Here is a 13,252-nt window from a genome sequence, read left to right as displayed (position 1 = left end):
CCCTCCTAGGTGGGTGCTGTTAGCAGCCCTTCTACCCAGGAGGCCCTGAGGCTCCGGGAAAGCGGCCTGCCTGAGGTTGGTGGTAGAGAGGAGCTAGAACCCACCACTGGTGCCTCCAGACCCCTCCCCTCCCCTGCCCTAAGAGAGTCTGGGGACCCTCTTCCATCTCAGCAGGGGCCTTAGGACCCCGACTCTGACCAGACACAGGAGTCACACTGCTTTGGAGGGGGCTGGGTCACCGTGAGGGGCTGAGTGGTGCCCCATGTTCTACACTCAATCTAAGAGTAGGCCTTGCTCTCCTAAAGGGCCGGAGCAGTGCCAGTGCTGGCGACGGAGGCGAGGACGATGACGCGCGGGGGACGTCAGGCTCGGACCGCGGCGGGATGACGTCTGCAGGTCAGGGGGACCCCCTCCCCGCCCCCCAAGCCGGTCTTTCCGCCCACGCGTCGGCTGGCTGGTCTGAGAAATTCCGTCTGGGCCCGCCAGAGGGCGCCCGGGGGCGGTGGAGGAGGCTGGAGCGGGGGAACCCGGAAAGGCCGCGGCCCAGTGGGTCCCGCCCCGCGGGGTCTGCGGCTCAGGTCAGAGGGTCAGATGGATGGCCAGGGAATCCGGATTCAGGGGCGCTCAGTGGAGCCGGATTCTGGCGATTGCACGCCCAGGGATTCGTAGTCGAGCATTCTGAGATGCCCGGGCGGCTCGGATGCCGTCCCCCACGACCCTCCAGCCGGGAGGGAGCTGCTCCTGGATCGCGTCCGGGGCGGGTGTCCGGGCCCTGGCCCTGCGATGCCCCTGGTCGAGGAGAGGACACTTGAGGATCCACGAATAGGGGTTAGGAGTGGGAGTCCACTCTTTGGGGGGTGCGCCCCCCACAACCCCTTCCCGGCCCGCCTCGGCCCCGCCCCGGCCCCAGGCCCCGCCCCGGCTGGGCCGCACCGCACCGCCCACTACCCTCGGCTGGGCTGGGAGCCCCGGGGGCCGCCGCAGCCGCCAGAGCGCCCGCCATGCGTGCTGCCCCCGCTGCCCCGCTGCTCCAGCTGCTGCTCCTGCTGGGGCCGCGGCTCGAGGCTGCGGGCGTCGCAGAGCCGCCGCTGCCTGCCGTGGTCCTTGCCATCCTGGCCCGCAATGCCGAGCACTCTCTGCCCCACTACCTGGGCGCGCTGGAGCGGCTGGACTACCCCCGGGCCAGGATGGCCCTCTGGTGAGAGAGACCCGGGCATCGGCATCCACCGGGCATCTATCCCCCAACCCCACCGACAGTCCGGGCTCCAGATGGCCCCATCTGCTCGCTGCCCAGACACCACCCAGACAGGCCCCTCCCTCTCAGATAGGCCCTCCGCAACCCGTGTCCCCGGACAGGACCCCTTATCCCCCTGGCCCTGCAGACTGACCTCTGAGGCCTTAGGTTGACAGAGGGACACCATTCCCTAATTCTAGCCCCTATTCCACCTCTTGGGACCTCCTCTGGGTGTAAGTTGGGCCCAGTCCCTCTTGCCCTAGCCCTCAGAGCTGAAACTGAACCCGTGGGACCTGTGGTTGGCTGATTTGGAGCGGAGCAGACAGGAGCAGCTGGCGTCCCCTGGGGCCCGATGTGGCACAGACCAGCAGGCCTCCGGGTTCCTGGGGAGCCCGTGAGGGTGCTCTCAGCCCTGGGCTCCATGCTGCCCTATGGGGGAGTCACACCCGTTCCCTCTTCCCCTGGGCTGGTTCCAGCCTCTCTCAGGAGAGGGGCTGGGTCCTGCGGCCAAGGGCAAAGCCCCCTTCCTGCAGTCTCTCCCCCTAGGCGTCCCTGCAGGGCACTGGAATCAGAGGCCACAGTCTGTGGAAGCCAGAGCAGGGAGGAGTCCCAAGCTGAGGTTGGGGATAAACTGAGAGAAATGACCAAACTACCCTCCCTCCCCAACACACCAAAGTTGGGCTGGGTTTGGAGCCGGTGGCCTGGGGAGGCTGCCCACAATTACCAGTTTGGGAGTTAGTTAGTTCCCACCCATAGAAGACTTGACACGTAGTTAATCTTCACTTCTGGGGAATTGACTTAAAGGGGCAGTATCACCTAAAACCTGGGCTCTTGGCTAAGCCCCCTGCACCCCGCTCTGTCATGAGAGCCCCTTCAGAGAGGCTACTCGTGGTGGCAACGGAGCTCGGGCCCATCAGCATTTCTCAGGGACGTTCAGAGTGTGGTTTGGTCGTTATTACAACTATCTGGTGGAGGGAAGCAGCAGCTCCTCTGTCCAGTCCTGACTCAGAGAGGGGAGGGGGCTGACCTGTGGTCACACAGCAGGGAAGGAAGGTAACCAGAGAATGTGGCAGGCATGTTCCTCAAAGTTGAGGTACTTTTCATCCTTCAAAATGCATTTGAGTTCTGTCTTCTCAGCCCCTGAGCATGCCAGGACAGCTTAAAGTTACAGGGAGAAAGTGAAGCCCAGAGAGGGTCAGAACCTGCCTGAGGTCACACAGTGGATCACAGACCTATGATTGGGACCTGGCTTCCTGCCTTCCTCTGGAGCACACCTGCTTCCTCTGCTCCCAGGAGAGGCCAGCCCTGCAAGTGTTGGTGCTCCGGGGGTCAAGGCTGCCTCAGGGTTTGGTCCTTCAGTGGCTGTGCCCCCTCACCCTTCTTCCTCCTGTGTCCTCAGGTGTGCCACAGACCACAACGTGGACACCACCACAGAGATGCTGCAGGAGTGGCTGGCTGCTGTGGGCGATGACTATGCTGCTGTGGTCTGGAGGCCTGAGGGGGAGCCCAGGTGGTGACCTGAGGGGAACGTTTTCTGGGGAAGATGGATAACAGCTGCAGCCCAGAGAAGGAAAGGGACAGCCCCGAGCCACAGCCTCCAGACCAGGGCTCTGTCCACTGCCCTGCAGAGAGGGACACCACATGCACCTACCGCATGGGAACATCTCATCGTTTTACCCCCTCAGGTCCTACCCAGACGAAGAGGGCCCTAAGCACTGGACCAAAGAAAGGCACCAGTTTCTGATGGAGCTGAAACAGGAAGCCCTGACCTTTGCCAGGGACTGGGGGGCTGACTATATCCTGGTAAGAAAGCCTGGCCTACAGTTGGGCTTCCCACAGGTGGTGGCACCTGTCCTTGACAGAAATCTTGGCGTGACTTAACCACCTGTAGGCTGGCTCCTTCAGCTAGCAACCTGGGTCAGAACCCAGATCAGATATTGAGCTTGGATCCCTATGCTTGAGCTCAGACTTGGTACTAAACCTGGATCCCTGAGTCAGAGTGCAGGGTATATACTGCGACTCGATCCCTGGGCTAGAGCCCAGAGTATAAACTGAGCCTAGTTCCCTGGACTAGAGCTCAGAGTAGGTCTTTGGATTTACTTCCTAAAACTTCAGATAAAGTTCTTAGATCAGCAATTCGGGTATAATCTCTGGACCCAATCCCCAAGCCAGTGCCCCAGACTAGATTCTTGGTCCAGAAACGGATCTACTGGTTTATAGGTTAGACCTCTCTGAGGGAACCCCATTGGATCCTGGGAGACTTTCTGGGTTTCTGGAAATCTGGAGGGATCCCACTCAGTGAATCCTTGGGGGACTGCAGCCCAGACAAGGCTGGGGCCTGTGACATCCCCCTCCCCACAGTTTGCAGATACGGACAACATTCTGACCAACAACCAGACACTGCGGCTTCTGATCGAGCAGGGGCTGCCCGTGGTGGCCCCGATGCTGGACTCTCAGACCTACTACTCCAATTTCTGGTGTGGGATCACCCCTCAGGTAAGGCCGGGTTCGGGGGCCTCAGGAGGCTTGAGGTCTGAGAGGAGGGACATGGAGAGACTGAAGGCCTTAGGGTCTGTGGGCCCTGGCAGGGGAGCAGTGTGCTGGGGATGGAGGGGCGCCCTCTCACAGCCCAGAGCCACCCCTTCCCCAGGGCTACTACCGCCGCACAGCCGACTACTTCCCTACCAAGAACCGCCAGCGCCGGGGCTGCTTCCGTGTCCCCATGGTCCACTCCACCTTCCTGGTATCCCTGCGGGCGGAGGGGACAGAACAGCTGTGCTTCTACCCCCCTCACCCCAACTATACCTGGCCCTTCGACGACATCATCGTCTTCGCCTACGCCTGTCAGGCTGCTGGTGAGGACAGCTCTCCTTGAGCCTTTCTCCCAGGCCTCTAGGCCTTTGCACATGCTATTCCCTCTGCTTGGCGTGCTCTTCCCCACTCTGCAATTAATCTTTTTAATTCCTGTGTGTCCTCCAGGTCATAGCCTTTCTTGGGCCCACTGCCCCAGTAGGTTAGATGTCCTTCTGGCCGTCCCCACCATGGCACTTTCACGTATTCCTTCATTAGGCAAATATTTATGGGACACCTACCAGGTGCCAGGCACTGGGGAGACAGCGGTGAGTAAAATCAGGCAGTCTCTGACCTCCTGGATCCTCCAGTCCAGTCAGTCAAAGGATCACACAAATCAATGTCCAGTCACAATGACCGGAAGAAGAGCTTTTTGATTATAGGTGTTTTGGGAGCTTAGACTAGAGTTAACCTGTCAGGGAAGGCTTCCTGGAGGATGTAAACTTTGGGGCTGAGATCTAAAGTATGGGCAGACATTAACAAGGTAGACAGAGCAGGACAGAGCATTTTAAGCAATGGGACCAGCAGGTGCAAAGGCCCTGTGGTGGCAGGGGATGCAAGAAGGCAGGCAGCTGGAGCACAGTAAGCAAAGGGGGCATGGTGCAGGCTGAGGCAGGAAAGGTAGGCAGGGGCCAGCTTGTGTGGACCTGATGGGCAAGCATCTGGTCTTTAGCCTGTGGGTGTCGGGCAGCCATCAGAGGATCACGTGATTGGATCCGAACACTAGAAAATATCATTCTGTTGTCAGTGGTTATTTTTAAGATGAAGGTTACTAGAAAGTGTTTGGGTTTGGGGAATTCCCTGGCGGTCCAGTGCTTAGGACTCTGCTTTCTCCGCTGAGGACTCAGGTTTGATCCCTGGTCAGGGAACGAAGATCCCGCAAGCTGTGTAGCGCCGCCAAAAAAAAACAAAAAGGAAAAAAAGTGTTTGGGTTTGGATGGGATAAACCCAGTTCTGAGGAAGAGTCGATGTTGAGAGTGAGACAGAGATACTGCTGTTGGAATAAAGATCTTGAGAAGGCTACAGAGAATGTATTTCATGGTGTGCACTCATGGGTGGCAAGGACATGAAGGCTGTCTGGTGGGTGGAGAACTCTGCTCATGGTCAAGTTGAATTAGAAGTGATGATTTAATCAAGAAGTGTTGCACTTGGGCAAGCAGTGTGTGAGAAGTGTCCAGGGAGAAGAGTGTTATCTTTTTTTTTTTTTTTTTTTTGAGTGTCATCTTTTCTGTGTGTGTGCATGAGGTACTAGCAACATCTGCAGTGCAGAGATGCAGGAAGAAAAAAAAATCAAGTGCAGAAAGAGAATGAAGGTGAAACAAATACATGGAGAAAAAAATGAGAAGAAGCAAAAGTATTTCCTTTTTTTTTTTTTTTTGGCTACACCGGGCGGCTTGTGGGATCTCAGTTCCTCAATCAGGGATTGAACCCAGGCTCAGAATCCTAACCACTAGGCCACCAGGGAATTCCCTATTTCCTTATTTTTTTCATTCCTACCTCTACTTTGAGTATCAGCCGCTCTTTATTGGTCAGCGGTTTGTAGGAATTTCGTGAACAGGGGTTTTGTGTCCATCATTCATGCTTCCACCACCTGCACTGGGCCAGGCTTTGTGCTCAATGCTGGGCCTGGAGTTAACTCTTTTTTTTTTTTCTGTTGTTGTTGTTGTTGTTGTTGTTTTTTTGCGGTACGCGGGCCTCTCACTGTTGTGGCCTCTCCCGTTGCGGAGCACAGGCTCCATAGGTGCAGGCTCAGCGGCCATGGCTCACGGGCACAGCTGCTCCACAGCATGTGGGATCTTCCCGGACCGGGGCACGAACCCGTGTCCCCTGCATCGGCAGGCGGACTCTCAACCACTGCGCCACCAGGGAAGCCTTGGAGTTAACTTTTTAATAGATACCATGTGCCTGCCCTGGAGGACTCACAGTCTATAGAAGACAAAAGCTAAATAAATAATTATAATAAAGATGATAAACATTGAAGGAATAAAAAAGGCCACTCTGGTTGCCAGGTGGAGGACAGCATGGTGGGGGCAGGCGAGGGGGTAGGGTTAAGTGTAGGGATCCAGGCAAGAGGTGATGGTGCTGGATTGGCGAGGGGGGTTGGGCAGAGGTGGGAAAGATTTAGGGGGTGGAGCAACGCCCGGTGGCATCAGGTGGCTGTAGCCAGGTGTGAGTTTGCCTGCTCCTTCCTCACCTTGATCCCCTGAGGGCAGGGACTGTCTGTCTTTCTCACCACCAGCAGCCAGCTGGTGCTCTAGACGCGTCTATTGCGTGAATAAACCATTTCGGCAGGAAGATCCCTTAGATATTGTTTGAGCCAAGCCGTTTCTCCCTCCAAGCCCAGGTGGGAATGCCGGGTCCCAGACAGGACTCACGTGGTGGGTCACTGGCAGGACTGGGCCTAGGACCTCCCATCTGGGTTCTGAGAGCCCCACCCTGCACTCCAGTGCTCACTCGGCCTCTCTCCGCAGGGGTCTCGGCCCACGTGTGCAACGAGCACCGTTATGGGTACATGAACGTGCCTGTGAAATCCCACCAGGGGCTGGAGGATGAGAGAGTCAACTTCATCCACCTGATCTTGGAAGCGCTGGGTGAGGGCTGCGAGCCGGTGTGTCCCCCCTCCCCACCGCTGGGGTTGAAGCCTCTCCCCAACTCATTCCCTGACTCTGGGCAAGTCCCTTTTCCCCCTGGGCCTCAGTCTGCCCATCCGTACAATGGAGGCAGGTGGATTCCGTGATCTCCTGCTGGGTATTCTGCCAGGGGGCAGGAACGAGGGGTGCTAGGACTCCAGGGCTGCCGCTGACTAGAGCCAGTAGGGACTCATGATGGGGGGGTGCTTTCCTCTGCAGTGGATGGGCCCCCCATGTGGGCCTCAGCTCATGTGTCCCGGCCCCCAAAGAGGCCCAGCAAGATGGGGTTTGATGAGGTAAGTCCTCCCGGCCTGCAGGATTGGGGCCAGGAGGTGGGTGGGCTCTCCCCTCCCCCTGCACCCACTCCCCTGCCTCCCCTCCTCTTCCAGGTGTTTGTCATCAGCCTGGCCCGCCGGCCCAACCGCCGAGAGCGCATGCTGAGTTCGCTCTGGGAGATGGAGATCTCTGGGCGTTTGGTGGATGCCGTGGATGGCCGGTGAGGCTTCCTGGGTGGGGACAGGACCCTGGGCAGCCAGTGGGGACCGGGTGGTCCATCACAGCTCCATGGGGGTGGGAAAAGCAGACAGTGAGCTGAATGAGTTTGCCGTTCTAGGAGGTATTCAAACAGGGCCTGAGTAATTCTGTCTCGGAGAGTCCCAGGGCAGACAGAACAGGACAGGGTGCCCTCCCTCAGCCCACCTGAGGGAGGAGAGTACAGTGGTTAAGGCCCAGGGTCTGGAGCTTCTGGGCGTGGTCACCAGCTGCGTGACCTCCATCTCTCAGCCCTACTGTGTAAACGGCGAGTAACTGCCTTCCTCTTAGGGGCTTATAAGGGTTCAGTGAAGGTTTAGCCAGGGCCTGAAATGTAGTAAGTATCCCAAAGGTTAATAATGTCTTCATTACGATTATCAGGGTTACTCTTTTCCATCCTGAACTTAGGTCCCTGATGGGCGGGGCGAGGGTGGGAGCAGGCCAGTCGTGTTCCCCCGGCAACCAGGGGTCACACGGCCCCACGTGCCCACTGCTGTTTGCTGCATACGCCCCGGCCCTGTGGACTGCAGGATGTCCATCCTTTGCTTGGGCCGCTGCCTAAGAAGTATCCGCCGCGTTCCCCGCATTCATCCTGGGGTGTGTCCCCCTCAGACTGCTGCCCCCTCCCCTTAGGATCCCCCCCGCCCGAGGTGGCAGTGGCTTTCCAGGTCCAGTCACTGATGGCTTCAGGCCACATGAAACAGTAACAAGACTGAAGCCTCCTTCCAACCAGACTCCAGTGTGACTGTCCCCAACTTGCACAGGCCAGTTCCCTCTGGACAGGTCCCTGGCGGGCACCCCTGACCCCCTTATACCATCTGCCTCAGGACACTCAACAGCAGTGTCATGAGGAGCCTCGGCGTGGACCTGCTTCCCGGCTACCAGGACCCCTACTCGGGCCGCACACTGACCAAGGGCGAGGTGGGCTGCTTCCTCAGCCACTACTCCATCTGGGAGGAGGTGAGGACCCCCATCCACTGCTCTGTGCCAGCACTCGTGTGACCGGGGGTTGACCGAGCACACTAACAATGACCCGGCCAGCAGCTTTCAGCCTCCTAAGGGCCCAACCCTATACCTTATTCACCCTGCGGTCTCCACTGAGCACCTGCTGTGTGCTAGGAGAGCTTCTGCTCTGAGAACACAGAGGTGAACAAGAAGAATGCAGCTGGTCCCTCCTGGGGCAAAGGGACCAGAGCAAGGCGCAGAAATCAAGAAAGAACTAAGCTTGCCGCGGAGCGGGGATATACAGGCTGTTCGAGAGTGCGGACTGGCCCGGCCTCCTGGCCTCCTGTGGGGTCAGGGTGGGCCTCGCCATTGAGGGGCAGGGAGAGGAGGCTTCTCAGCAGAGGAAGGCAGTGCGGGCACAGGCCCTGGGGCTGAAGGAGTTAGGTGTGTTCTGTGTGGGAAGAAGAAAGGCCTAGGGCTTGGCCAAGCAGCCTCAGCCCTGGGCTGGGGTGTGAGTGCCTGGGAGAGGTCACTGCCTGGACACAGCAGGAGAGGACCCGGGCCTGGCCCTCCAAGGGGCGCCCCCTCCAGGAGGTGGAGCACAGACTCACTCCTTGTTTTTATTTTCTACTGTAGCCAGAATATGGGCGTGTGAGCTTATATTTCTGCTTTTCTGCTACCTCTGAACAGATTGAAGGATGATGTACGTTTCACCACTTACTGTGCTGATCTCATGCTCTTTTCACATTTCCAACAGTTACAAAAAGTATTTTTTCTCAGGGATGTGTGGGGCTAGGGCCTTCCTCCACCCCCCAGCCCCCCACCCCCCAGCCTAGCTTCCTCGAGGAAAGCCCAAGAGGCAGAAGTGAGGAGCCAGGCCCTGGAGTCCAGCAGATGTGGTTCAGATCCCAGTTCTGCCACTTCCTGGCTGTGTGTCCTTGGACGAGTGGGTTCATCTCCCTGTGTCTCCATCTCCTTGCCGCAGTACAGGGACATCATGCCTCCTGAGGGTCCCTGGAGATGAGCACTGTGGCCCCAGTGCTCAGTGACTGCAGCAAGGGTTCTGATTGCCATTGTGATCTGCTTGGAGAGCAAGACTACCCTCTGGACCCGTCTTCCATCGGGAGAAACCACTCAGAGACGGGTCCCCTTCCCCGAAGGTCACGTAGCGCAAGGGCAGGGCTCACAGGCCCCCTTACTTTGCCGGTCTGATTCAGGGCCAGGGGTGGAGGGAAGAAGGGAGGCCCCCCCCGCCCCGCCCAGCCTTTAGCAGCTGAGCGACGCAGCCAGGGCTGAGCATTTGGCCTGTAACTGAGGCCAGGAGTGTCTGTCAGAGTCAGCCAGGTGGGAGGGGTCTAAAGAGCCTCCCCCACCATGTACCACAGGTGGTTGCCCGGGGCCTGGCCCAGGTCGTGGTGTTTGAGGACGACGTGCGTTTTGAAAGCAATTTCAAGATGCGGCTGGAGCGGCTGATGAAGGAGGTGGAGGCGGAGAAACTTCCTTGGGACCTGATGTAGGCAGCCTGTGACCCCAGGGGCCAGGGAGAAGGGTGGGCCTCCAGGGGTCTGCCTCCTCCTGAGGGGTCCTGGGACATCTACAGTGACTCCTGGGACCCCTGGTGTCACCTGCAGCTACCTCGGCCGGAAGCAGGTGAACCCTGAGGAGGAGGCAGCCGTGGAGGGGCTGCCGCACCTGGTGGTAGCTGGCTACTCGTACTGGACACTGGCGTACGTCCTGAGCCTGGCTGGCGCCCGCAAGCTGCTAGCCTCCCAGCCCCTGCGCCGAATGCTGCCCGTGGATGAGTTCCTGCCCATCATGTTTGACCAGCACCCCAAGTGAGCCTCAGATGGGGGCAGGGCAGGGTCAGCCTGTCTCGAGAGCCCACCTCAGCAAGTAGTAAGTCCCGTCACTGGGCAGGTGGAGAGACTGAGGCTGGCAGGGCTGAGTCACTTCCTTCTGGTCACCAAGGAATAGCCCAGCTTAGCCTTGGAGTCAGACCAATCTATGTGTGAATTCTGTGATGCCCTGTGGTTTTCAGTCAAGCGATTTTCCTGTTCTGTGCCTCAGTTTCCCCATCTGGAAAATGGGGATAAGAGAAATCCTGCCTCAGGATTAGATGGGGAGGGCAGTCAGGTGCTCTGGGGGTGAGGTGCCTGGCTCCGGGCTGACATGGGTCTGGGTGGAGGGGCCTACCCCAGCCCCCCTGAGCCAGCCTCCCGCCTCCCAGTGAGCAGTACAAGGCACACTTCTGGCCGCGGGACCTGCGGGCCTTCTCAGCCCGGCCCCTGCTCGCTGCTCCCACCCACTACGCGGGGGACGCTGAGTGGCTCAGCGACACAGAGACGTCCTCGCCCTGGGACGATGACAGCGGCCGCCTCATCAGCTGGAGTGGCTCTTATAAGACCCTGCGGGACCCCCGCCTGGACCTGGCCGGCAGCAGTGGGCACAGCCTCCATCCCCACCCCCAGGATGAGCTCTAGGTGGGCCTCGGTTTTCTCTCGCCTTCAACGACCGACTCTGTGTTTGGGTCTCCCTTTCCTCTTCTCAGCTGTCTTCTCTCTTTCCCTCTCTCTGTCTCGGGCTTTCTCTCTCTCTGTCTCTGTTTGTATCTTTGACTGTGTCTGCATTTCTCTGTCCACCTCTAACTCCCTCTCTCTCGCTCTCTTTCTCTCTGCCCATCTCTATCTCTTTGTGTCTCTCACTATCTCTGTATCTGTTTCTGTCTCTGTCTCTCACTGTCCAACTCTAGTTCTTTCTACTTCTCTCCTCTTACCTCTTTTGTCCCACCAGGTCAGGCTGGTGACTCCAGAGAAGTACCAGGGAATAGGCCATTTCTGTCCAGGGAGCAGAGCAAGAGCCGCCACCAGGAACCATAGACCCAGTAGAGACCTGGCTGCCACCTTGGGCATGGCCACTCTGCCCTCTGGACTCGTCTTCTATTGGGAGAAACCACTCAGAGACGGGTCCCCTTCCCCAAAGGTCACGTAGCACAAGGGCAGGGCTCGCAGGCCCTCTTACTTTGCCAGCCTGATTCCGGGCCTGGGGTGGAGGGAAGAAGGGAGGGCCCCCAGCCTTCAGTTTCAAGCTGGGCGGACACAGGAGCCCTGCCCCCAGCTGAGGACCCAGCTGCTGGGGCCCCTCTGCCACCTTCTACCTCCACCTCAGTTCCCTATCCAGCTTGACACATGGGTCTCACCTGCCACCCTCTTCCCTGGCCAGTGGGAAGTGCAGGGAGCTGGGAGGAGGACCCAGCACACAGTAGGCCCTCAATAAAAGCTGGCTGGTATTGCACTTTATACTTCTTAACTCATGGTTGAGCCTCTTTGCGTGTCCTGAGGGCTGGGAGGGAGGCGTTCCTGATCTGTGGATGAGCAGGTGGAGAGACAGAGACGGGAGGGCAGCCTAGAGAAGGAGTCAGGGGATCGATCTGGCATCACATCCTCAGTCTGCTCATTGGTGAAGTGGAGGTGGGAGGAGAAGTATCTCATGGGCCAGGTGGGTATAAAGTAGCCAGGCCTGGAGCCCAGCCCACAGTGAGTGCTTACCCACTGCGGCTGTCGTGGTCGTCACTGGCCTCACCTTGCTGGCCAGGGTGGGCCCAGGCCAGACCGAGGGCTGCTGAGGCCTCCTTGCCTTTGGATCTTCACTTGTGCAGTTGGAACCCCTCCCCTGGAAGTGGCTGGGGAGATCCAGGGCTCCCCTCCTGCCACTAGTGTGGCAGCCAGAGGGCGCAAGGTGGCAGAGCCTGGACCTTGTGGGCCAGGGCGCCCTCTGCTGGTTTGGGGCCAGCAATGGGAAGGGCGCCTGGGGCATTTGGAATCCGCCCCCTGTGCTCTGGGTTACTTGCAGCAGCTTCACCTTCTAATGCTCTCCTGCTTGGGAACTGCCGGCCTTCCTCTCTCCCCACCCCTGGAAGGCCCAGCAACTGTCTCCACTGCCTGCGCTCAGGCAGCCGGAGGGGATGGGGAGGTGACTCCTTGTCTTGCCCGTAGCTGCTGTGGCTCCACCAGCGCAGGACCTGCCATCTCCAGGTTTCCTCCTTCAGAGGAGCCCCTCCCCCATGCAGCCCCTTGGCTTGGTCTTGTAAGCCCCTGGGTCCTGGCAGAGTCAGTCAGGCACCCCCTGGGGCTGGGCTTTCCCTCCTTCCGTACCAGGGATGAGGTCCTGCTGGCCTGGCTTTGGTTCCAGAGCTTGGCATGGCTCTGAGAAGGACTTTAGGCCAGAGCTGTGGCATTGGTGCTTTGTTCATTCCAAGACCAAAAGCTATTGATTCTGGATGGCTGTGACCTTGAGTAAGTCACTTCTCCCTTCCAGGCTCCAGGTGTCCCTTTCATTCATTAAAATGAACATTTATTGAGCACCCTCTATGGGCCATGTTTAGATACTAGGGATACAGCGGTGAATAAAACTGTCCCTCAAAAATCCCTGACCTCATAGAGCTGACATTCTAGTGAGGGAGACAGACAAAAACAGAGAAGCAAATATTGGAGGTTGTTAAGTCCTACAGAACAAAATGAGGGAGGAAATATCAAGTATGAGCTGAGAAGTTAACACATGAACAAAGACTTCAAGGAAGTGAGGGGACAAGCTATGGGGATATGGGAAAGAAGACCATTCTAGGCCAAGGGGGCAGCATATGCAAAGGTCCTGAGGCAGGAACAGGACTGGCAGGTTCAAAAGACAGGGAAGATGCCACTGTGGCTGGAGCAGAACGAGCAAGGAGGAGCCAAGTTCTGGAGGTGAGGGAGCCAAGGTCAGGGCCAGAGCACGGAGGGCCTTGGAGGTCATTTTGGCTTTTACTCTGAGACAGGGAGCCCCTGGAGGGTTTGAGGCAGACAAATGACACAATTTAATTTTTATTTTAACATGATTACCCTGGCTGCTGTAATGAAATGTAGTTGGATCCAGGGTAGCAGTAGGTAGATGGGTTAGGAACCCATTGTAATAATCCAAGTGAGACATGATGGTGCCCCAGACCAGGGTGTTAACAGTGGGGTCGGTGAGAGGCAGCAGCAGAATTTCAGGAGGAGACACTGATACGCCACCGCTGGGAGCTGCTCCC

The 13,252-nt window shown here is 58.1% G+C and overlaps 1 protein-coding gene across 3 annotated transcripts; it reads left to right on the top strand.

Annotated features, from left to right (window-relative positions):
• The first annotated feature begins 997 nt into the window (after positions 1-997).
• Positions 998-11,450, top strand: CERCAM (cerebral endothelial cell adhesion molecule). 3 transcript variants are annotated; one of them, XM_082657276.1, is made up of 13 exons: positions 998-1,198; positions 2,634-2,744; positions 2,920-3,037; positions 3,596-3,730; positions 3,885-4,089; positions 6,556-6,675; positions 6,934-7,010; positions 7,104-7,210; positions 8,073-8,205; positions 9,576-9,703; positions 9,822-10,025; positions 10,418-10,670; positions 10,981-11,450. In XM_082657276.1, exons 1-12 carry the CDS (start codon positions 1,002-1,004, stop codon positions 10,668-10,670), a joined length of 1,788 nt encoding a protein of 595 aa, XP_082513402.1. In that variant the 5' UTR covers positions 998-1,001; the 3' UTR covers positions 10,981-11,450. The 3 variants fall into 3 exon arrangements, with proteins under 3 accessions (XP_082513402.1, XP_082513403.1, XP_082513404.1); XM_082657278.1 differs by lacking the exon at positions 998-1,198 and adding an exon at positions 2,536-2,547; XM_082657277.1 differs by lacking the exon at positions 2,634-2,744.
• Positions 11,451-13,252: the final 1,802 nt, after the last annotated feature.

This window comes from Grampus griseus, assembly GCF_964374135.1.
Source record: "Grampus griseus genome assembly, chromosome: 6".
Lineage (NCBI taxonomy): Eukaryota > Metazoa > Chordata > Mammalia > Artiodactyla > Delphinidae > Grampus > Grampus griseus.
The sequence above is the reverse complement of the archived record's forward strand: the minus strand, read 5'-3'. Positions and strand labels throughout refer to the sequence as shown.